General features: G+C 37.5%; 1 protein-coding gene across 1 annotated transcript in view; it reads left to right on the plus strand.

Annotated features, from left to right (window-relative positions):
* Positions 1–25,875, plus strand: part of RSF1 (remodeling and spacing factor 1) — a 160,648-nt gene that overhangs the window by 71,296 nt on the left and 63,477 nt on the right. The window contains exons 3-4 of the mRNA XM_040255625.1: positions 20,181–20,273; positions 21,183–21,388. Of these exons, the coding sequence (XP_040111559.1) occupies positions 20,181–20,273; positions 21,183–21,388 (299 nt within the window). The remainder of the gene's footprint in view (positions 1–20,180; positions 20,274–21,182; positions 21,389–25,875) is intronic.

A 25,875-nucleotide genomic window follows, 5' to 3' on the forward strand; every position in this document is an offset into this window, starting at 1 on the left:
ATCTGTTCCAGTCACAACCCCTTCCTGCTCAGATCCTGGCCAGCTCTCAATCCCGTTTCTGTCTCTATGAATTTGCGTATTTTGAACATTTCTTATGGATGAAATCATAAAATATGTGGCCTCCTGTGTCTTCTTTCATTTAGTATAATGATTTGAAAGTTTATTCATTTATATATAGTATATATTAGTACTCCATTTCTTTTTATTGCAAAACCTTCTTCCATTGTACGGTTAATACATGTTATTTACCCATTTTCAATTCATGATCATTTGGATTTTTTCACCTTTTGGCTATTAGGAATTCTGCTATGAATGTTGATGTAAAAGTGTTCATGTGGCCATGAGTTTTTCTGTTCTCTATGTACCTAGGAGTGTATAAGATTTCTGGGTCATATGGCATTTTTTTGAGGAACTGCCAAACTGTTTTCCATAGTCACTATATTATTTCACATTCTCATCAGCAATTTATGAGGGTTTCAGTTTCTCCAAAACTTATATATTTTTTAATAATGATAAGAGCTAATATTTGAGAACTTATATACTAGATCCTATGCTATTTTACATACAGTATCATTTAATTCACAGCACAAACTAGATCATGGAGAATAAATAACTCCCAAAGTCCCATAAATAGTAGATGATGAAGCAAGGATTGAATATAGGTTTGTCTTATGCCACAAAATGAATACTTAACGCTCTGTATTGTTGTTGTTGTTGTTTTAGTCGCTAAGTCTTGTCAGACTCTTTGAGACCCCTTGAAGTGTAGTCCGCCAGGCTCCTCAGTTCATGAGATTTCCCAGGCAAGAATACTGGAGTGGGTTGCCATTTCCTTCTCCAGGGGATCTTCCTGACAGAGGGATTGAACCCATGACTCTTGCATTAGCAGGCAGGTTCTTTACCACTGGGCCACCAGGGAAGCCCAACACTCTGTATATTGGAAAGCATTTTCACACTTTTAACTTTGCAAATGTTCTTCAAAGAGTACCATTTACTCATGCTTTCCTGGTGGTAATGAATCCGCCTACAGTATGGGACAGCTGGGTTTGATCAGGAAGATCGCCGGGAGGAGGGCATGGCGACCCACTCCAGTATTCTTTCTTGGAAAATCCCCATGGATAGAGGATCCTGGCGGGCTACAGTCCATGGGGTTGCAAAGAGCTGGACATGACTGAGCAACTAAGCACACATGTTTACTCATGCACAGTGTGTCAGTAGCCACAGTTTACCGTCATGAATGAATTGCATGTGATGATGTAGTAAGAGCACTGGATTTCTATTGGGGAAAAACCCTGAACCCTGCTGATTACTAGGTATGTAAGTTTAGTCAGTTCTTGTGAAAGTATATATGAATTCTCTCAGCACAGTACTTACCAAATAGTTGGAACCCAGCAAATGTTGTTTAAACATTAAAAATAAATTATCAGAAAAACTGTAACACGTGTCCTTTTTTTCTTTTCTGTGTCTGGCATTCTTTTGGAATTGACAGCAACTTAGACCAAATTATTTATACTTGTAGATACAGAAGTGTTGGGTTGCATCTGCTTTAGTTTTTCTTCTGGTGGTCCAGTTAATGTTTTGTGTTGATAATATATCTGAAGACTTTTCCAGTCAGAGGGATCAGTGCCTTAATTATGGCTGGGAAATCTGTGTAAATGTGCCCTTGAAGTAGACTTCAGAAACCTGTTTTTCCCCTCCAGAAGTTCTTTTTTTCCCCCAAGTGTGCACACTTGTATTAGTCAGAACTTCTCCCATTGTATTGCTCCTTTAGCTATAACTCTAGTATCAATGTGTTTTGAAAGAAGTTACATAAAAATAGCAATTTAAGGTTATCACTATAGCTATTAACCAGATAAACCTGGGAAGTAAAATTAGACTCTCCTAAAATTTTCTAAGTATAAAAAAACTTTAGGAATCCATTAAAAATATTATGTTAATGATGTGTATGTGTCTTGATTTTTGTCTGAGCTGAAAATGAAAGGAGTATATATGCTGTAGTGATCATTTTATTGTAGTGTTTTTAAAACTTATTTTGATTGTTGCCTATAGTATGAAATGTATATTTCTTGAGGTTTAACAAGTTACAAAATGCAGTAAATACCCTTCCTCATACCATATGCAAAAATTAACTCAAAATGGGTTAACAGCCTAATTGAAAGAGCTAGAACCATAATCCTCTTAGAATAAAACTTAGGGATAGATCTTTATGACCTTCAGCTTGGCAGTAGAGTCTTAAATTTTGACACCAAAAGCATGTAAGCAAGAAGAAAAACAGTACATGAATTCGACTTTATCAAAATGAAAAACTGTTGTCCATCAAATAATATTATGAAGAAAGTAAAATGACTACCCACATCATGGAAGAAAATAATTTGCAAATTGTATGACTGATAAGAAAATATATAGACTATAGAGGGAATTCCTAAAAACAACAAAAAGACCAACCCAGTTTAAAAAATGTGTGAAATATTTGAGTAGATATTTCTTCAGAGATATGCAGCGATTGATAACTAGCATGTGAAAAGAATCAACATCATTAATCATGGACGAAATGAAAATCAGAAACTCAGTATTACTTTATACCTAATAGTCCAGTTCAGTTCAGTCGCTCAGTCGTGTCCGACTCTTTGCGACCCCATGAATCACAGCATGCCAGGCCTCCCTGTCTATCACCATCTCCCGGAGTTCACTCAGACTCATGTCCATCGAGTCCGTGATGCCATCCAGCCATCTCATCCTCTTTCGTCCCCTTCTCCTCCTGCCCCCAATCCCTCCCAGCATCAGAGTCTTTTCCAATGAGTCAACTCTTCACATGAGGTGGCCAAAGTACTGGAGCTTCGGCTTTAGCATCATTCCTTCCAAAGAAATCCCAGGGCTGATCTCCTTCAGAATGGACTGGTTGGATCTCCTTGCAGTCCAAGGGACTCTCAAAGAGTCTTCTCCAACACCACAGTTCAAAAGCATTAATTCTTCGGCGCTCAGCCTTCTTCACAGTCCAACTCTCACATCCATACATGACCACAGGAAAAACCATAACCTTGACTAGACGGACCTTAGTTGGCAAAGTAATGTCTCTGCTTTTGAATATACTATCTAGGTTGGTCATAACTTTTCTTCCAAGGAGTAAGTGTCTTTTAATTTCATGGCTGCAGTCGCCATCTGCAGTAACTCTTAAAGTAAAATATAAATATTGATGAGTTTGTGGAGATGCTGAAACTGATGGGAATACAAAATGGTGCAGCTGATGTGGAAAACCATTTGGCCCCATCCTTAAAAAGCTAAACAGGGCTTTCCTGGTTGTCCAGTGGTTAAGACTCTGCGCTTCCAATACAGGGGCCACGAGTTCCATCCCTGGTTGGGAAGGTTCCACATGCCATGCTGTACAGTCAAAAAAAAGCTAAACATATAACTGCTTTGTGACCCATCAGTTCTGCACCTAGCTGTATACTCAGAAGAAACTCAGACAGACACTTGTATGCTAGTATTTATTGTAGCTTAATTCATAATAGGCCAAAGGTTGACACTACCCAAATGTCCATCAGTAAACAAAGTGTGATACATTCATACAATGTAATATTTTTCATCCTTAAAAAGGAAAGAACTTCTTATATTTGCTACCACATGGGCAGTCCTTGCAAACATTATGCTAAGTAAAAGAAGCCAGACACAAAAGAACTGATATTAAAGTAGATTAGAGATTATGCTGCAGAGTGGGAGGAGAATGGGGAGTTAATTGCTTAAAGCTTAAAGATCTTCTGTTTGAAGGGACTTCCCTGACAATCCAGTGATTGGGATTCCACCCTTTTACTGCAGAGGGCCTGGGTTCAGTCCCTGGTTGGGGAACCAATATCCCACAAGCCAAGTGGTGTGGCCAAAAGAAAGAGTTTTTTTTTTTTTTTTTTTCCACTTTATACATCTTCATTTATTGATCTTTTTTAATTTCTCTCAACAGCAGCGTACAGTTTGTAGCATACATGTCTTTCACTTGTCTGGATAATAAACTTTTGGAAATAAGAAGTATCAATGATTATACAACATTGTGAATGTGATTGATTAATGCCACTAAATTATACACTTAATGACTTAAATGGTGAATTTTATGTTTATATACAAAAATATTTCTCTACATACTAAATCTGTGTATATTTCCACAATATATAAAAATGCAACAGTCAGGGAATATTCTCTAGATCTGGCAGTAATCTTAACTTCAACATGTTTACTATCATATTGGATCCTAACAAGGCAGCCCATTCAGTATAATATAGGGTTTGTTGTTTAGTTGCTAAGTCATGTCTGACTCTTGCGACCCCATGGACTGTAGCCTGCCAGGCTCCTCTGTCCATAGGATTTCCAAGGCAGGAATGCCTGGAGTGGGTTGGCATTTCCTCCTCCAGGGCATCTTCCCCACTCAAAAATCAAACCCACATCTCTTGCATCTCCTACATTGGCAGACAGATTCTTTACCCCTGAGCCATCAGGGAAGCCTGTAAATGAAAGTTGCTCAGTCATGTTCAATTCTTTGCGACCCCATGGACTGTAGCCCAACAGGCTCCTGTGTCCATGGTTGGGCAAGAATGCTGGAGTGGGTAGCTCTCCCTTCTTCAGGGGATCTTCCCAACTCAGGTATTGAACCCAGGTCTCCCACATTGCAGGCAGATTCTTTACCATCTGAGCTACCAGGGAAGCCTATATATAGGGTTAATTACCCAGAAAATAAAAGTAGAGAATTAAACCAGCCACCAATAATTTTATTTTAAATATATTTGAAACAAAGGTATCTTGAAACAATGTTTATATATAGTTTGAAGAACACTGATCTACTTCCTGCTACTGCTAAGTCGCTTCAGTTGTGTTGGAATCTTTGCAACTCTATGGACTGTAGCCTGCCAGGCTCCTCTGTCCTTGGGATTCTCCAGGCGAGAATACTGGAGTGGGTTGCTGTGCTTTCCTCCAGGGGATCTTCGAACCCACAACTTTCATGGCTCCTGCATACAGGCGGATTCTTTACCACTGAGCCACCAGGAAAGCCCAGTCTACTTCCTAGCGGCTGTTAATTCTCTTTATTTTCTTTTTGTGTTCCAGTTGGTTCTTGTCGTGTTTTTCTGGATCCATCTTCAGGTTTGCATTTATATATGTAGCTGTGGCACCCTGAGGATCTGATAGGCATCTTCCTAATCTCATCTCTTTTATTAGCAAGATAACCTCCATTTTACAGAGGAAGACCCTGAATTGAGAGAGGTGATTGACCTCGACAGGATCATACTGTTGATAGAGCCTGGATTTGAATCTCAATCTATTTTATACTAAAATCTTATTTCCCTTCCTATTTAGATTATTGATAAAAAGTAGATCTCTTGGAAAGAGGAACTTACCAATTACACTCTTTCCACTTGGGTGTATTTTAGGTATATGGTTACTCTTATCTATGAGTATAAAACAGCTATGATAGAGATTTGATTTTTCTTGCTGGATTTTTGCAAGATACTTGCAAGGTACCTTTAACTACTCTTCAGAATAGACTACTTTTGAGAGTAGCTTCTCAAATTTTTGACCTGTGTAAATGTGTCATATTTGTAGGTTAACAGATTCCAGCTGCCTGCCCAACTGAGGCCCTTTTGTAAGAGTTGTAGCATCTTATCCTGATGTCAGTCACAGTGTCTAACATACACCAAAGTACTGGTAAAGAACTGTTTATCCTTTTTGTGGAATAAACCCATTAATTGATACATGCCTGTGCTCTGGTCACTTGGGGTTTTGGTATTCTTTTGATTTTTAAAACCATGTTGCTTGAGAAGTCTTCCCATTGAAATATATCCAGTATATATTTTAAGGAATGAAAGACTCTTCCATTCTATATATAACTCTTAATATGCATTGTTATAGGCAGTATTCCCAGGTAGCTCATCAAAATAGTAAGTTGACTCTGTAGGGACTACTGATAATATAAATATTTAGTGTCCACTGTCAGTAAGGTCATGAACTTGGGAGATACTATAGAAAATAGAAAGATGATCAGACTTTGTTTTGTTTTAAAAAATCTTGTAGCTTTATGGGCCATCTACCCCAAATGAAATAATATTTGTGAAAGGTCTATTGTAAAGAGTAAAACATTTACTGTATAATGTATTAAGCATAAAGCTTGTTGCTTTTGTAAGATATGTGCACTAACAATCTGAATCCGCCTTGTCTTGAGTATCCTCTGCAGGGTTAGGCCAAGCTTCATCACCTTTTCTGTGAGTTATTGCAAAACAGGCTTTAGTGGGTCTCCTTGACCTTGGATTCTGTCCTCCTGTCTTGCCATAGTGCGACAGAACTGTTTTTCATCAGTACTTCTGAATGCTTGTTGAGTCCTCATATTTATGAGCAATGACCTACTTTCATGGCCTTGTCTCTTCCCACCCATCCCTCAGCACTCATGATTTAGGACTCGAGGGCTCAGCATAAAGAGCTCTTTTATTCGCCTTCACGTCGACAGAACATACCAAAATATTCACATCCCCATTGGTTATCATATTCTGTTCTGTTTCTTCTTGAAATACTATTTATTTACCTCCTTTTCTGATAAAACCTCATTCATCCTTTAGGTCCTAGCATAAATGTCACCACTTGAATAAAAGTGTCACACCTTCATCCATTGGCTGAAGGGTTTCTCTCCTTTATTTTCATAGTAGTTCATAGAGATACCAGTTTCTCAGTTTGTAGATGACTCAGTGACTGCTTCTCACCTCTGATTACTTGTTTTCATGACTTTCTCTGAATTCTGAACTTCTCAGCGCAGAGACTGTTAATTCATCTTTGCTTTCCTAATACTAAATGTGCTCAGTAAATGTTTCATTTAGTCCTCTGGAAAGAATATTATGTATAAAATAGTTGGACATATTTACGTATTTGGTCAGGAATACTTGGTGAGGTTTAATTTGAGTGTAATAACAAAACTACATGATTTCTAATTCTCAATCTAGCTTTTGTCCATAGTATGGTTGGTGATAACTGACCTAATTGGTGTCTTAAATATATTACTGATTTCACTATAAATTACTAGAGATACTAATTCCTGTTTCTCTTATTTCTTGGCTAAAGCACAGAACCTCCTAAGGATAATAGTACACCCATATAAAGACTTATGAGAATTGACTGAATTAATATTTTAAGGTGGTTGGAATGGTACTTGGCATGTGGTAAACACACAATAAATGTTAGCTGTTGCTATTCTAGTCAGAAGTTATTGATGGATAATTTAAAATAATAATTTTTTAAATTAAGGTAAAAATATATACCTTATGCTTTGTCACACGCTAAGGATTAAAAGATGACTTCTCAGAGCTCAGCCAAAAAAATTCTTGATTCAGACTTGAAAAGGTTTTAGTGAAAACTGTATGGGATGCAGTGGAAAGATCTGAACCAGGAGTCATAGCTTCAGTTTTGACTCAGATTCAGTTCAGTCACTAAATTTGAGAAGGACATTTCTTAGATGTATATAATAGGTACCTCAAACTCGGTAGGTATAAGACATCTCTTTTCTCTCAAGTGTTCCTTTATACCTTCATTAAAAGCATTTTTATCCTTCCATTTGTTCAAGTCAAGGAATTTAGATGTCACCTTTGATTTTCCTTTTCAGTCACCTTCCACATCTGTTCTTTCAAAAGTCCTTAAAATTCTCCCTTCAAAATACAGCTGTTGGCTTCTTTCTGTTCCCACTACCACACCATAGTCCATGTCACCATTGTCTCTTGCCTTAGAAGTCTTGTAGTTTCTGTTCTTTCCCCTCTACAATCTATTTTACACACAGCTGCCATTTTTGAAACATATCTGATCTGATTTTTCCCCCATTAAAAATCATGTCATCATATTAAAACCATCCTACACTGTGGGGCGGGGGGCAGGCGGGGTGTAAATTGGTGCAGCCACTATGGGAAACAGTAAGGAGGCTCCTTTCAAAACTGAAAATCGATACCATATCTCCATCAATCCCATTCTTTGGCATATACCCAGAACTAACACAGTATTTTTTTTTTAATTAAAGTATGGATGATTTATAGTTTTGTATTGTTTCTGGCAGATAACAAAGTGATCCAGCCATAGTCTTCATATTCTTTTGGTTATCTTAGTCTTCATATTATGGTCCATGGCAGGATTTTGAATATAGTTTCCTGTGATACACAGTAGGGCCTTGCTGTTATTTTATATATAGTAGTTTGTATCTGCTAATCCCAAACTCCTAAATTAGGAGTTATTAAATTAACTGCTAACCTGCTAACCCCTTTGGGCTTCCAAGTGGCTACACAGACATAGAGAACAGACTTAGGGACATGGGACCAGGGGAGGAAGGAGAGGGTGAGATGTGTGGAGAGAGTAACATGGAAACTTACATTACCATATGTAAAATAGATAGCCAGTGGGAATTTGCTCTATGTCTCAGGGGACTCAAACAGGGGCTCTGTAACCCAGAGGGGTGGGATGGGGAGGGAGATGGGTGGGAGGGGACATATGTGTACCTATGGCTGATTCATGTCGATGTTTGGCAGAAACCAACACAATTTCTGTAAAGCAATTATCCTTCAACTAAAAAGTCAATTAATTAAAAAAAAAGAATATTCATCTATAAAAAAAGAATCCGCCTGCCAATGCAGGAGACATGGGTTCCATCTCTGGGTCAGAAAGATCCCCTAGAGAAGGAAATGGCCACTCCAGTATTCTTGCCTGGAAAATCCCATGGACAAAGGAGCTGGACAGGCTACAGTCCATGGGGTTGGAGAGTCGGACAGGACTGAGCATGCATGCTATCCGCTTTGGTAACCATAAGTTTGTTTTCTGTGTCTGTGAGTCTCTTTCTGTTTTGCAGGTGAGTTCATTTTTTTGTCAAATTTTAGATTCCACATATAAGTGATGTATCGTATGGTATTTGTCTTTCTGTTTCTAATTTCACTTAGTATGATCATCTCTGGGCCCATCCATGTTGCTGCAAAATGACATTTTATTCTTTTTGATGTGTGAGTGATATTCCATTGTATCATGTATATAATATATGCTGCATTCTTTATCAATCTGCCGATGGACGTTTAGTTGCTTCCTTGTCTTAGCTGTTGTAAATAGTGCTCCTGTGCACGTAGGGGTGCATCTTTTATAATTAGAATTTCCTCTGCATAGATGCCCAGGAGTGGGATTGCCGGATCATATGGCAACTCTGTATTTGGTTTTTTTAGGAACCTCTTTACGTTTTTCATAGTGGCTGTAGAAGCCACTGTTAGGCCCAAGTCGTGAAATCTCCCAATGACCACCAGGGAGCCTATATCTGATGCAAAAGCAAGAGAGTTTTTATTACCAAGCTCGAGCTGGGGCTCCAACTGATACCGACGCAGCAGCTATAGGAAGGAGCCCTGAGCTCTGGGTTACATTACTTATATAGGGTATTCTCGTATGAAAAATTCGAAAACCGGGAGTCTCCTGGCCTGATTGGTCACCTTCTAGTGAAGGGTTAGGTGTTGAGTTCTGATTGGTTCTCGTTTCCCAGACTTGATTTGAATTTCCCGGGCTGGCCAAGGGTTCTGATTGGTTTGCAGGTGGTGGGGTGAGGTCAGGGGATTTCCAAAGGCTCTTGGATTTCCAAAGGCTCTTTTCCCAGAACCTTACAAAATGGAGTAGCTTAGATTCTTCATTCCCCCCTTCTCTAGGATCCAGGACAGACCCAATCATGGGTCTGGGGTCAGCTCTATGTTGTCTCCCACTAAGGGGACCGTTGGCAAGGCCGTATATTGGGATCTGCGCACCATGAGCTGCACCACGTTGATGCGGCTTTTAATGAAGGCCACTAGTTAGTTTAGTAAGCATGGCCTGAGGGTGAGTAGCAGTAACAAGATAATCAGGGGCCCCACCAAGGAGGATATGAGAGTTGTGAACAAGGGGGATGAATTGAACCAGAATTCAAACCAATTTTGAGACTTTTTTTTTTTCTTTTTTTTCCTGACTCAGCCCTTCTCTTATCTTGGCCAGGGACTCCCTGACTACCCCCGAGTGATTCACATAAAAACAACGTTCTTCCCCTAATGCAGCACATAGGCACCCTGAGAGACTTCATACTCAAGATACTTTTTGGGAATTGGGGCGGAGGTCTCTTTCTTCTGTAACTTCTTCCTGCTGTGCGTGGGCATAGGCCTGCCTAGCAGAGCAGAAGTCTCTCTCTACCTGATCTAACTTGGGGTTTTCCACATCTGAAACCAGCTTCGACCCTTGTAGTAACAGCAATTTAGTTGGCCCCTCTCAGAGATGAAATAGACAAGGGCCAAACAAGAGACCGAACAGGATGGTCATCTCTGGTCCCCGGGAACAGAAGGCAACATTTGGGGTGAGGGTTACAGGGTTTGTGACCCCTTTTGATTGGTTGGTGGTGAGGCAACAGAGCTATGCTCCAGGAATCTTGTGTTCAGTCTGAAGTTACCATCTTCCACCTGGGTTGGGGCTCAAAGACATTGTTATGAAAATGGTGGCATCCAAGCCTAACACAACTCAGAAAACTCAAGTGTTTAGCAGTACAAGGTCTAATCTGAAAGTACACCCATAGCATCACCGAGTTATTTCCCAGGATATCTGAACCATAGCTACTCTATTTTGACTTTTAATTGTAAACTTTTCGTTAATAGCCAAAGCAGATGTCACCATTAATGATATCAGTGTTTCTCTAGGTACGAGAAGATGCAAGAATTGGGACTCATAAAATCTTCTCCTGAAAAGATCTAACTATCTGAAGGCCTATTCTGCCAGTTTTTCCCAGAGCACAGAGTGCCTCATTCCTGATTCTCACCCTGAACTCCTTTCAGGGGCGTTGAAAGTCAGCAGTTGCAGCGGCCATGATTTAATCTTTGTAGATGCAGATGGCGAGTGTCAGTCTTCAGTTGGCAGAGCCCCTTTTTGCTCATAAACTTGACCATGATTATGAGGGGGGCACTTCATGACCATTTTATCCCATGGTGCTGAGAATGTCCATTCTCAGGTTTGGCAAAGATTCTGTTGACAGGCCACTCAATGTGCTGTTACTGGACTAGGCCATAAAACAGTATCTAAAATTCTCTGGACCACCTGTCTTACTAGCTTTTTGGTCCAGGAAAATATTCCCTCTTGTTGCTTCTTGCCATATCTAGAGTTACACTGTTACCATCATCGATCTCATATGGGACTATATATTATTCTATTAGAGGCCTCACACACACATTTGACAGTGTAAGAAACAGCAATTTTGTAAAACAGGGGAAATACAAATAACATAGCCAGCAGTATTAGTAAAGTCACAAGTAAGACTTATGTTAAGAACTTCCTTTAGATGTAGCCCAGTATATCTTTAGGTCATCTGACTTAGTCTGCCCTGTAGAATCTTTATCTTCCAGGGAAATTACATGTTGGCACCATCTATAAGGCACATAGCCCAGTTTTCTAGTGTTACTAGACTGATTATCTTTAGTATGATTTAATTTTTTTTTCAACATAGAGGAGACTTTAAACCTAAATTAGTGTAGCCTGGTATTATCTATATAAATCCATCCCATAATTGTGGGAGATTTTCCCCTCCTTTTCGGAAACTATTCTCGTTCTGATTGAGCTTGGGTAATAGGAAAAAAACCACTCAAATTTATAGCCAGAGTCAGAGCAGGCATTATTAATTGGCCCGGTGAGGGGATCCTATCTAGTAATATCACAGTGACCTGAATATGACTAATTTTTTTAAGTAAATTTTCTCAGGGCCAACCAGTTAAGAGTCTGGTAGTAGAGAAATTTACCAAGGTAACCCAGAACTAGACACAGGTAATTGGCCACAAACCCAACAATGGGATTGATTTTTAAAACTAGCATAGGATCAGGCCTATGACAGAAAAGCATTTGACTTATATGCAAAGGTCTCAGAAGTCAAGAAAACATAAATGATCATATGAATCAGGTCCAGCATCTTGGGGAAGCTGTCTACCTCTGATGTCATTGTCTTCTCATCCTGGTGTAGTGTAGTTTCTCCTGATAAAAAAGTCCTTCCATCCATGTTGGAGACAGTCCCTTAAATTATGTCTTTTTCCAGTCCTGGTTGCAGGTCATGAGGCATCTGATCTTCATCCAAAGATAGATTACTGAGATAAGCTTCAGAAACAAACTTAGGGTGTTCTTCAAGAATTCAATTAAATTTTACATTAACATCACATAACAGCAAAGAACTATCTAAGAGATGAGTCTTACTAGATGCAGACCTCCATTAACAAACTGGTATTTAACATTTTGAAATATCTTTTTCTCCTTAAAATTACCCTTATTTTTATTAAATATAACTAAATTAAGGCTAGTTTGTTTGCAAAATAGGTCTGTTCTCACTGATTTTGGTCTGATGATTTTTATAACCATAATTGATCACAGGCTTTTTATTTTGCTGAAACATTTATAGTCTCAGACTGAACTTTTAAAATAAAACAGGGCTGGGAAACTCACACCAAAGGCTTATCACAGATTTTGCCTAACAAATCTAGGTGAATTCTTCCCTTTTTAAGGTCTCAAAAATTTCTTGAGATTTTTGTATCCGTGAGATAACCTTCTTAACTCATTTGATAAACTTACTGGAAACCTAAGAACTTCCAATTTTTAGAGGAGTCAGAAAATATAATTGTTTTGTTTACAACGTTTAATTTTACCATATTGTCATAATTAGTTTGAGGGGAAGATTTTTCCCTACTCCCTGAAAACATAAGATTCAATTCCATAATTTTTCAGATAGAAACCATAAAAGTTATAAGCATATTCGCTGGTTCATTCAGTCCTTTTGCTAACTTTTGTGAAGTCATCAGGTTTTCCATTAAAATACCAGGACATATCAGAATGTTAAAAACTCCATGTAATTTTTAGGATATCTGAATTAGTAATTTTACCATACATTATAACCTGAGCAGATTTATTACTCATCTGATAATCTTTTCCATGTAATTTAACCAACCAAGTAAGCACAGTTTAATATCTCTCTTTGGGATGTTTCAGAGGGTCCCTGGAACATCCCAAAGAGAGATATTAAACTGTACTTACTTGGTTGATCCCGGACGAACCTCCAAATGTTATGCCCAAGTCGTGAAATCTCCCAGCGATCACCAGGGAGCCTATATCCGATGCAAAAGCAAGAGAGTTTTTATTACCAAACTCGAGCTGGGACTCCAGCCGATACCGACGCAGCAGCTATAGGAAGGAGCCCTGAGCTCTGGGTTACATTACTTATATAGGGTATTCTCGCATGAAAAATTCGAAAACTGGGAGTCTCCCGGTCTGATTGGTCACCTTCTGGTGAAGGGTTAGGTGTTGAGTTCTGATTGGTTCTCGTTTCCCAGACTTGATTCGAATTTCCCCGGGCTGGCCAAGGGTTCTGATTGGTTTGCAGGTGGTGGGGTGAGGTCAGGGGATTTCCAAAGGCTCTTGGACTTCCAAAGGCTCTTTTCCCGGAACCTTACAAAATGGAGTAGCTTAGATTCTTCACCACAGTCCCACCAGCAGTGTAGCAGGGTTTTCTTTTCCCGACACCCTCTGCAGCATTTAACACAATATTCTGAACCACCTATACTACCCACTCCCCAAAATTTAAAAAATCTTCCCCTTGCATTTAGAAATTAGATTTTAACTTCTTACCATGGCTTACATCATCTGGCCTTTGGTTTCCTTTTCTTTTTCTGTTCTCCCCCTTATTCTGCTTCGTTTACAGTGATCCTTTTTTCTGTTTTTAGATATGTCAGACCTTTGTGCCAGCTTGTTTCTTCTGTCTGAAACATTCCTCTACCAGGTCTTTTTATGGCTGATTTCTGTTTATCAGTCATATCTCAACTTTTTGTGTCAAATGTCAGCTTTTTAAAATGAGGCCTTGCCTGAGCACTAAACCTTTTCTCTATCACAGTGTTCTGTTTTGTCTCCACTTGATATTTTCTTATTTTCACCCATTTGGCTACCTCCTAGAATATAAGCTCCATGGTCGCAGTTTGGTTGTTTTCTTTACCATGGTGTCCCAGCTCTTTGATTAGTTCCTGCCATAGAACAAGTACTCAATAAATATTTGTGGAATCACTGGATGAATGAATCTCTTTAAACTTCATGTTTTTAAATTGTAAAATAAAGATTTCCATCTGAATGATATTAAGGGACTCCCTCATCAAAGGTAAACAAAACCGAACACTGGTTAAAGGCTATACTGACAGATTTATTCAATAACTAACTCTAGTAGATGGAACTTGAACTCAATTTCAGTTTGCCCAGAGGTGGCTGGCATTTTAAAGGTAGGATGAGGGAGTTGGGGAGATGGTAATGAGAGAGTAAAGGAGTTGAGCTGAGTTAGGGAAATAAAAAATCACAAAAGCCAGTTATGAGAGTTGGTCTAAGTCAGCTTGATTAAGCTTTTTGTGCCTGAAACTTCTGCAGTCTGATGATTACATACAAAAGGATTGGCTTTCAGGTCCCTGAGGACGCCTGTCTTGTAGGACATATAGATAACACCTCTCAAAGGTTTAGAGGAGAGATTTACAATTTTAAGTTTGTTTGTTTTAAAAATAGTTAGGGGGAATTCCTTGGCAGTCCAGTAGTTAATACTTGTCATTTTCATTGGGATGGAGCAGGTTCAGTTCCTGGTCAGGGAGCTAAGATCCTGCAAGCTGCCTGTTGTGACAAAAAGGAAAAAAAGAGAGATTTAGAGGTCCTCCAGGATCTGATCAGATGTTGGCTGGAACAAACAATAAATCCTTTTGGCAACCTTGAGTTTTCTAGACAACAATGAAAGAGCAGGGGTGTGTCCTTAGGCTGATAGAAGCCATTCAAGTGGTGGTCTAGTCTCTCGGTGCCAACATTTGGATGTTCATGCTGAGAATTTTGTGGTTTTCCTACACTCTTCCTCCTTTTTAATACTTTTCCTTCTAAACTGCCAAAAAGAGAAGAATTACTGGTGCTTCCATTGTGTATATGAGTCTGACATTAATATGTTAATAATCTCACTGAGATAAAGTCTGTGTTTTTGCTGAATAGGCATGTCAAACCACCTTTCTTATACATGTTCAGCTGCTGTGAACTTTTAAATGCCCCCCACACCCCCTACCCCTTATTTTCCATCCTCAACCTTGTTTTTTCTCTGTAGAAGTCAAGAAGAATAGACACCGGGAGTTTTGGAATGACAACAGGCAGGCAGCCAAGAGACCTCCCATGCTGAATGGCATTCAGCCTTGCAGGCACGGAACATTGATTTTGTGTGTGTATCAGAAAGACTGTTCCTTAGGCACCGTACAGGGGGAAGCAAGAAGACATGATCACTCATTAGCACATTTAGAGAGAATCAAACTTAACACCAGTATTATGGAATGACAATTTATGGTGATAAATGTGGATGTTTTGGATATTGGAACATTCTCTAAAAAGGAATTGCATGCAAAATGAAATTAAATAGGCTGCTTGGTTAGAATCAGATGAAACCTGGGGAATTAATGTGGATTACCAATCTAGTAGGAATCCCTTTGCTTTAAGGCCCCAAGAATAACTGTCTAGACAGTTTCTAATAAACAAAGCTAGTTTCTGGTCCTCTAGGCAAACTGTGGCCCCTGTGTCAAATCTCACCTTTCTGCCTGTTTATGTATGGCTTGAGAACTAAGAATGGTTTTCATATATTGAAATGGTTGGGAGAATGGTTGACATATGAAAATTATATGAAATTCAATTTCCTTACAAATAAAGTGGTATTGTCAAGTGGTATTGGTCACTAATTTATGTATAATAGAAAATACTGCTTTTCCTGGAATGTGACATCAAGTGGGCCTTAGGAAGCATTAGTATGAACTAAGCTAGTGGAGGTGATGGAATTCCAGCTGAGCTATTTCAAATCCTAAAAGATGATGCTATGGAAGTGCTGCATTCAACATACCAGCAAATGTGGAAAACTCAGCAGGGGCCACAGGACTGGAAAAGAAGGGCAATGCTAAATGTTAAAACTGCTGCACAGATGCACTCATTTTATATGCTAGCAAGGTTATGCTCAAATCCTTCAAGCTAGGCTTCAACAGTACATAAACCGAGAACTTCCAGATGGATAAGCTCAATTTAGAAAAGGCAGAGGAACCAGAGATCAAATTGCCAGCATCTGTTGGATCATAGAAAAAGCAAAAGAATTCCAGAAAAACATCTACTTCTGACTGTGTGGATAACAACAAACTGTGGAAAATTCTTAAAGAAATGGAAATGGAAACCACCTTACCTGCCTCCTGAGAAATCTGTATGCAGGTCAAGAAGCAACAATTAGAACCAGCCATGAAACAATGGACTAGTTCAAAATTGGGAAAGGAGTACGTCAAAGCTGTGTATTGTCACCCTGTTTATTTAACATGTAAGCAGAGTACATCATGGGAAATGCCAGGCTAAATGAAGCACAAGCTGGAATTAATATTGCCAGGAGAAATATGAACAGCCTCAGATATGCAGATGATACCACTCTAGTGGCAGAAAGTGAAGAAGAACTAAAGAGCCTCTTGATGAGAGTGAAAGAAGAGTGAAAAAGATGGCTTAAAACTCAACATTCAGAAAACTAAGATCATGGCATCTGGTCCCATCACTTCATGGCAAATAGATGGGAAAACAATGGAAACAGTGACAGACTTTATTTTTGGGGCTCCAAAATCACTGCAGATGGTGACTGCAGCCATGAAATGAACCTTGGAAGGAAAGCTATGACAAACCTAGACAGCATATTAAAAAACAAAGATATTACTTTGCTGACAAAGGTTCATATAGTCAAAGCTATGGTTTATCCAGTAGTCATGTACCGATGTGAGAGGTGGACCATAAAGAAGGCTGAGCACCAAAGAATTGATGCTTTCAAATTGTGGTGTTGGAGAAGACTCTTGAGAGTCCCTTGGACTGCAAGGCAATCCAACCAGTCCATCCTAAAGGAAATCAGTCCAGAATATTCACTGGAAGGACTGATACTGAAGCTGAAGCTCCAATACTTTGGCCACTTAATGCGAAGAAACAATTCATTGTTAAAGACCCTGATTCTGGGAAAGATTGAAGGCAGGAGCAGAAAGGAGATGACAGAGGGTGAGATCATTGAATGGCATCACCAACTCAATGGACATGAGTTTGAGCTAACTTTGGGAGATGGTGAAGGACAGGGAAGCCTGGCATGCTGCAGTCCATGGATTTGCAGAGTCAGATGTGACTTAGCTTCTGAACATGACTTAGCAACATGACTGCTTTTGCACTGTAACAGAGTTTAATAGTGGAAAAAGAGCCCATGTGGTCATAAAACCTAGATTATTTTGTTTGTCTCTTAGAAGTTTGCTGACCCCTGATGAGATTATGTAGTCCTGCATAAGAATTATTTAAGTGTCGTTTATAGTACTTTTTTTATTTGCAGTATTTCCTTTGTGGTAACAATGTGCTGTGCTCAGTTGCTCAGTCTTGTCCCACTCTTTGAGACCCCATGGACTGTATCCTGCCAGACTTCTCTGTCCATGGAATTTTCCAGGCATGAATACTGGAATGGGTTGCTATTTTCTACTCCAAGGCATCTTCCCAACCTAGGGATCAAACCCACATTGTTGTGTCTCTTGCAATGGCAGGGGTATTTTTTACCACTGTATCACTGGGAAGGTAGTAAAAATAGGTTATGGCTGTTTGGGCAAATCTGAGTAATGGGCCTTGAGAGGAGGTCTTCAAATAGCATAGTATAAGTCCACATTGCTTAAAGAAACTGATGTATGGTAAAACCAATACAATATTGTAAAGAAATTAGCCTCCAATTAAAATAAATAAATTTATATTTTAAAAAAAGAAACTGAAAATGAATAGCATGTTTATCTCTGAATATCAGCACAGCAAAGGTTTTACACCCTGAACATTGTAAATGAAGGTCAGTAAATTGAAGCTAAGTAGTGCAGATGCAGAGGCCTATATCTTAATTATCTCTATATCTACCTCACTCTCTCTCCTTCCCTTTCACACAGTAAATGATAATCAATAGTTGTTCAGCTGTATTTGCTATCAGTGATGCAGTGAGCCATTGACTGTGCATTGGTAACTAGGTTGTTGGCTATGCTTTGGAGCTGTGTCATTCTCAGCCCCTCTGGGTGAAGTTGAGCTTCCCCACACTCAGCTTTAGCCTTCAAAGTATTTTAGGGGTGTGGTATCCAGTAGAGCACTCAAGAAACGCTTCAGCCAAGTCATAAGCTTTAGTCTGTGTTGTTGACTGTCCCTCTGATTTTTTTTTTTTTTGATTGAGATATTATTGACATACCATGAAAGTCACCTTTTAAAAATATGCAATTCAGTTTTTTAAGCATATTCACAAGTATGTGAGCTATCTTAATAGTAGAACACTGTCTTAATTGTAGAGCATTTTTAAAGTTACTCTAAAAGGAAGCCCATTAGCAACAACTGTTCCTCCCTCTACTTACCCATTAGCAATTTTGTCTATATGGATTTGACTCTTGTGGAAACTCTATATACAAACACTCCAAAATCTGTGACCTTTTATATCGGATTTTTTTTTTACCTAGCATCATGTTTTTAATATTCATCCATGCTGTACAGTATAGCAATAATTCATTCCTTTTCATGGATGCATAAAATTCCGTTGTATTTATATTCCACATATTATTTTACTCATTCATCAGTTGATGTAAGTTTGGGTTGATACCACCCTTTGGCTATTATAAATAATATTGAGATGAACATTTGTGTAGCATATGTTTTCATTTTTTAATATGTACATACCAAGGAATGGAATTGGTAAGTCATGCGGTAACACAGTGTTAACTTTTTGAGGAACTGCTAACTTTTTTTTTTTTAACAAAGTGGCTGCACTAGTTTACATACCTATCATTTGCTATTTTCCTTCTTTTTGATTATAGCTATCCTAACATGTATGAAGTAGTATTGCAGTGTGATTTTGAGTTACATTTCCCTAATGACTAAGGACACTGGTCATCTTCTGCTGTGCTTTCTGGCCATTGCCCTGTGTGGTATTCCAGAAAAATTTCCTTCACTCTGTATGTCTCAGTATTTTTTCTCTGCAAAATACAATGCTGTAGCAGTCAAAGGAAGTATGGTATTCCAGAGAATGGAGAGCTCTTTCTTCCTTTTTGCCTTTAAAGATCTTCCATTATAGGGTTCCTGGCCATACTGCTTGCTTATATTTTTTCTATCCTAACAATGATCTCCTGTGATTCTATTACACAAGTTGGTTTAAAAAAAAAAAGGAGACAACACTGGTAAGGAGAGGGAAAGAGTAACCCCTCCCAGGAGGGCCAGCTTAGTCTTATTCCTAAGTTGAGATAGTTATGTGAGCAGTCTTACTTGCCTTTTGGTTTTTCTTCTCCCAGCCTTTGTAGCCAGTTTCCCAACCAGATAATCTTGTGCCTTTTGTTGGTTCTTCTCCCTGGGCCTTCATTATACTCTTTACTTCTTGGATTGGAAAAAGAGTGTGAAGTTTGTAAGCACTTTATATCATTTTTCATGTGTACTTCACAACCTTTAAGATCAATATTACTACTGCTCCTCTTTTATTGCTGAGGAAACTGGCTCACAGAGATCATAGAATCCATGGCATTTCTCTTGATAAGTGTAATGGTTATCCAGATCTTCTTTCTTCATACTGTTAAATTGTCTCTGGTTTGCTTGAAATGTTTGTGTGGAAAGAGAAACCTAGAAATTTAAGTTAATGCCACATTATAGAAGCCAAGCAGTGAAATCTTTACCCATAATTAGGAGGACTTCGAGTTGGAGAGTTACTTGAATAAAAATGTGTCTATAATTTGGCGTGTTATTTTTAGCTTGCTTCTAGTCTAGGCATAGAAATGAATTATTGTCCTTGTCCTGAAGGAACTAGGCTATTTGGAGAGGTGGAATCAGATAATTACTTGCATTTGGGAAACTGTGCCACAAAAGTGTGTATAAAATTCTTGAGAGCAAAGGAGACAGCTGCAGAGGTCACTGCTTACCTTGAATGCAGTCATCATTTAGTAGTAGTAGTCAACGTTTCTGATATATTTAAATAGTAGATATTTCAGAGTATGATTCGATTGGACTGTGTTTGGCATAAACTTTTTCCTTTATGTATTAACAAAACAGTTAACATAGTTGTACAACAAAACTACCAATGTAAATAAAAATTGCTTTTCTGTATTAAGACTTTAACTTTCTCTTGACAGATATGCCAAGAGTTTAATAGCACCTGGGCATGGGAGATGGAGAAGAAAGGCTATCTTGAAATGAGTGTTGAATGCAAGTTAGCACTCTTAAAGGTAATAAATTTATTATTTGTTAAAATTATTTTAATTAAAAAATCACTTTGACTCCTTCTGGTTGAATTGGGAAGCAACTAGAAAGTAGAAATTTTTATTGTTAGTGGAAAAGGACAATAGAATTTTCATTTTTTAATTTATTTTTTGGTGATAAAATTCTTCTTTAAATTACTGTTTTTGGTTGTTTTTCAATACACACTTATATCTAGGTTTAGTGATCTCTGCCTGTAGGGATAATGGTAAACAGTTACCCTAGATTAACTTTATGCATTGTTGGCAGCCTTCAAAATCATAGCTAACAAATATGGTAAACTGTGGTTAATCTTTCACTGATTTACTAAATCAAAGATTCAGGGAAGAAATCTTATATATACTAATCATATATAAAAATTTTAATAAAAAGTTAGTTCATCCATTTTGGTGCTGGCAGTATGATTTTTTTTTTTTTTTTTTTAAAGAAAATTCTCCAGAGGCAGTTATCAGTAAGACTGCCTTTGGTAAAAATTATGTATGTCTCGAGCTTTCAAAAATAGACAGCCGTTTCAAGAATAAAGTTCATCTAAAAGCTTTAAGAGAAAGTCACTGAAAATTTTATACCGTGAACCAATTTGGGAGACTTTAATACAAACACTCAGTGCTTTAGAATATAACTTAATTTTTGGGTCACTGGTTGTGTTAAACCTATAAATTTATGTAATACTAAAATTGTATGTTAAATTAGAAATTTGTCTTTTAAAATTGCTTATTGTAAAATAAGTGTACAAAAGAGGAGAGAGGAAAGTAAAAGATGGACAGACATACTCTTTCTCTTCTTATCCCTGAATCAGTTTCATGGTTGAACATAACACATTTATTGTGATGGAGAAACAATTATGGGGTATTTTAAATCATGTTGTGACTATTTTCCAGTACCTCTGTGAGTGTCAATTTGATGACAATCTCAAATTCAAGAATATTATCAACGAGGAGGATGCCGATACCATGCGTCTCCAGCCAATTGGCCGTGACAAAGATGGCCTCATGTACTGGTACCAGTTGGATCAAGATCACAATGTCAGAATGTACATAGAAGAACAAGATGATCAAGATGGCTCTTCATGGAAATGCATTGTGAGGTATCTTTTATTGGAAATTTTTTTACCTTTATTTGCATGTTTCTTACTTTGAGCTCTTCTCTACCAGAATATAATCTCTGAGGCTTGGTGATTCTTTTCCATTTATGGGATTAGGAGTTTCTAGGACCTAGCCTAGTGCCCAGCACAATACTCATTGGAAGCACTTAATTATTTGTCAAATAAATAAGTACATTTAGCAATGTCGTCCACGTCAGGACATATACCTAGTACTTTACGGAGCTAGAATCCAAAAAATAATGATGCATAGGTAATATACACAGAGAAAACCATTGTTAGAAAGAAATATAAGAAAAACACAAATATATTTTATATATATATATATATCTTTTTACTGTGTTGCATAGTTTGTAGGATCTTAGTTTCCTAACCAGGGATTGAACCCAAGCCCTTGGCAGTGAAAGCACAGCATCCTAACCACTGCAATGTCAGGGAATTCCCAGATAAACATAAATTGATTTTTATTTAGCTATATAGCTTTCTATTAGGCATTATTTGTTTATTCTTCTTAAATTTGTCTGATTCATGTGACACATATTTTCATGTGAAAATATACTACATTTTCAGTTTTTCCTGTGCATACATTTATTTAGTGAGGTCTGAAGAAATCTGAGGAACATTATGCTTTTCTGTCCTAACCCTTTTTGAAAAATCTTGATTTCTTATGTTTGTATTGATAAATATATTTGAATGGAAACATTTAATTTAATATAAAGGTTTGAAATAAAACTTTTTAAAAAATTGATTAGTGACTCTCGGATTGTTATTCAGAATCTTTGTGTCTCCAATTTTCTGTTTTTGCAGATTAATTATTTAGAATTTATTGTACTAATTTCCACAATTTACATTAATTTTTAAAATATTATAGGATTTATAACTAGAGTAGGGAGAACTAATGGATATATGTCTAGTAGTTTATGAAGACTCTTTAACTCATCTTTGTTTTTGCTTAGATTTTAGCAGATTTTTGTTAGTGGTCATTTATTAATGTTTTGAACAGAAAATTCTAGAAATTCATGCTATTTGTTTGGGTCATGGAAGCTGAACTTTTATTCCCTAAGAATAAACTTTGAATGAGCTCTTGGGGGATTGTTTTTTAACAATTCTTTCATCATATTATGGTGAGATATATTATTATATATTATATAATATATGATATATCATCATAACATAATATATATTATATCATATAGGATATAATAGCATCATATATTATATAAAATATAATATGAACCATATAATATGGTTTTCTATATAGTTAACTTACTAAATTAAAATAAAGTGGTCCTGAAATAAGATGTACTCACCATCTCCCCCTGTGAGTACATACATTAAATAAGGTTCTGTTCATGATGTTTTACCACCATTCTGCTGCTTTCTTTATTAAACTTGCATAGTTGTTTGAGACAACTGCTTTGTGGAAGAAAAAGTTACGACAGAGAAAAATTATTATGATTATTATTAGTCAGTCATATGTGCTTTTAAACAACTGCTAGTATATGATGTTTTAATGCCAATGCCTGATGTAAGAGAAAGACCATAGATTTTATAGCTAATAAGTGAATCTAGTTTCCTCTGCTTATCATCTGTAGGAAGATTGCTTAATTACTCTCATCAGTTCTATTCAGTTCAGTTCAGTCGCTCAATCGTGTCCGACTCTTTGCGACCCCATGAATCGCAGCACACCAGGCCTCCCTGTCCCTATTCTTCCTAAAATGAGGTTGATAATACTGCCCCAGTAAAGCTGTTCTGAGGACTATAAGATAGTTATACTAGGGCTGTAGTACATGCTTGATAAAAATTTGTTCCTTCTCCTAACCTTTTAAATTACTGCATTTTCTTACAACTTCTAACCCCAAAGATTGAAACTTAGTTACTTCATTAGAGAAATGTTTATCTGCAGGAAGAGAAAAGGGCAAATTTGCCAGCCAGCTTTTTCCAAATATGTAGTAATATTTGGGATCATTAATACTACTTTGGGTGTATTGAGTCTCATTTCAGGTAATTAAAGGCAGATTCTAAACAACTGATTGTCACAGTACTGTTCCTTTATTTCATTAAAGTCATAGATTTGAATTGCATGCCTGCTTGTGTAGTAGGCACTGTGCTGAGCAGTGGGGGATGTAGTGGTGAACAGTACAGCTCTGGGGTCTCTCGATGATCTTCATGCACCTGTGGAATTCCTTATATTGTAAGCAGTAGCTCTTAGTTGTATTTAATGTGTGTATTTTCTAGGGAAGTATCATAGTTTTGATAAATTCTTGATATGTTCTGTGACATGGCATTTCAGTTAACTTTAACTTAACATACTAGTACTGTTTTGGACAAATGTAATGAGCTTTTTCATTCATATAGGTCTCTCATTTTTGTGAAGGTTGAATGTGAAAAGCATTGTGTTACTATTCTTTGTTGTTTATTCACTAAGTCTGACACTTTTTTGTGACCCCTTGGACTGTAGTCCACAGGGCTCCTCTGTCCATGGAATTTCTCAGGCAAGAATATTAGAGTGGGTTGCTATTTCCTTTTCCAAGGAATCTTCCTGACCCAGAGATCGAACCCGAATCTCCTACATTGGCAGGTGGATTCTTTACCACTGAGCCACTAGGGAAGCCCTATTATTCTTTTCTTTCCTCAAAATTGAGATCTTAGTGGTCACTAAAATGCGTTCGATACCCAAAACAATGTAGGGCATCATTCCACTTGTCACATGTAAGATTCTTCGTGGAGTATAGTATTTAGAATTGGATGTCAGACTCTTAAGGAGAATATCAGTATAGTGGAATGTGTTCTTTATGGAAGGAATCACAAAGAAAATGATTTAATAAACTGAAAATACTTGATTTAGCATAAGTATAGGGAGATATAACTATCTGTATACATTTAAAGAATTGATTTGTGTAAGAGTATTTCTTTCAAGGGCTCAACCTGCTTCAGTGGATATAAATTATGGGGTAGTAGAACTGAGTTTATGGAGGTGAGAACATTTGTTTGTTTATATTGCAGAGAAATAATTGTTGGAAGACTGATAGATGCTACAAAAAACATTTTCTAAACTTGTAGGTTTCAGTCTTTTTCAGAAGATAGAAGAAGGGAGGGTAATTCTGAATTCATTGAATGAGGCCAGCCTTACCAAAACCAGGAAAAGATATTACAAGAAAAAAATTATAGACCAGCATCTCTAAGGAACATAAATACAGAACTTTTTAAAAAATATTAGCAAATCAAATCCAACAATGCAATTAAAAAAAAAAATATATATATATATATAAAATATGACCAAGTAAGAGTTATCTCAGGTATATAAGACTGGTTCAATATTTGAAAATGAATTTTCACACATCAGAAAATATCACATGATCATGTCAATACATAACAGAAAAACCATTTGATAGACATCAACACTGTTTGATGATTAGAAGTCTTTAGCAACACAGGAAGAGACAGAAACGTCCTTGATTAAAAAAGCTTATTGGAAATTTCCTGGCAATCCAGGGGTTAGGACTCTCCACTTACACTGCTGTGGGCCAAGGTTCAATCCCTGTTCAGGAACTAATACCCTGTGTGACTGCTAAAAAAATACTAATTTCCTATTGAGGCAGAAAAGCAATGGCACCCCACTCCATTACTCTTGCCTGGAAAATCCCATGGACGGAGGAGCCTGGTAGGCTGCAGTCCATGGGGTCGCTAAGAGTCGGGCACAACTGAGCGACTTCACTTTCACTTTTATGCATTGGAGAAGGAAATGGTAACCCACTCCAGTGTTCTTGCCTGGAGAATTCCAGGGTTGGGGGAGCCTGGTGGGCTAACGTCTATGGGGTCACACAGAGTCAGACACGACTGAAGTGACTTAGCAGCATGGAGGCAGAAAATAAATCCTACACAAAATTGGAAGGTTTCCAATACTTGACTTTCAACAAAAGTGAAGGATCATCTAAAAGATTTGTTAGTTGAGTGTTTTAAATTATTTTTCTAAAAAGCTACCAAAAACCTACATGTAGCATCTATTTAATGAAGAGAAACTTGAAGTTTTTCCTACTATGATTAGGAACAAAGCAAGGGTATCTACTCTCTATTCCTTTTTAACATCATATTGGAAGTTCTAACTAGTGCAGGTAAAAAAAGGAAATAAAAGACATACACATTGGGAACAGAGAAATAAAACTTGTTGTTTGCAAATGACATCATCTTCTTTGTAGAAAATCTGAAAGAATCAACCAAAAAAATCTCCTGGAACTAGTTTATTATTGTAGCAGTGTTTCAGGACAAAAAAATTAATACACAAAGGTCAATCGCTTTGATATATACCATCAGTGAATGTATGTTACCTGAAATTAAAAGCACAGTACCATTTACATCAGTGCCCCTAAAGCTGAAATACCTAGGTGTAAATCTAACAAGAGTGTGCACAAATCTATATGAGGAAAGAATAGCTAATGAAAGAAATAAAAAAAGGAATCAGTAAATGGAGA

The sequence above is a fragment of the Oryx dammah genome, unplaced genomic scaffold, assembly GCF_014754425.2.
Source record: "Oryx dammah isolate SB20612 unplaced genomic scaffold, SCBI_Odam_1.1 HiC_scaffold_15, whole genome shotgun sequence".
In the NCBI taxonomy this organism is placed as follows: domain Eukaryota; kingdom Metazoa; phylum Chordata; class Mammalia; order Artiodactyla; family Bovidae; genus Oryx; species Oryx dammah.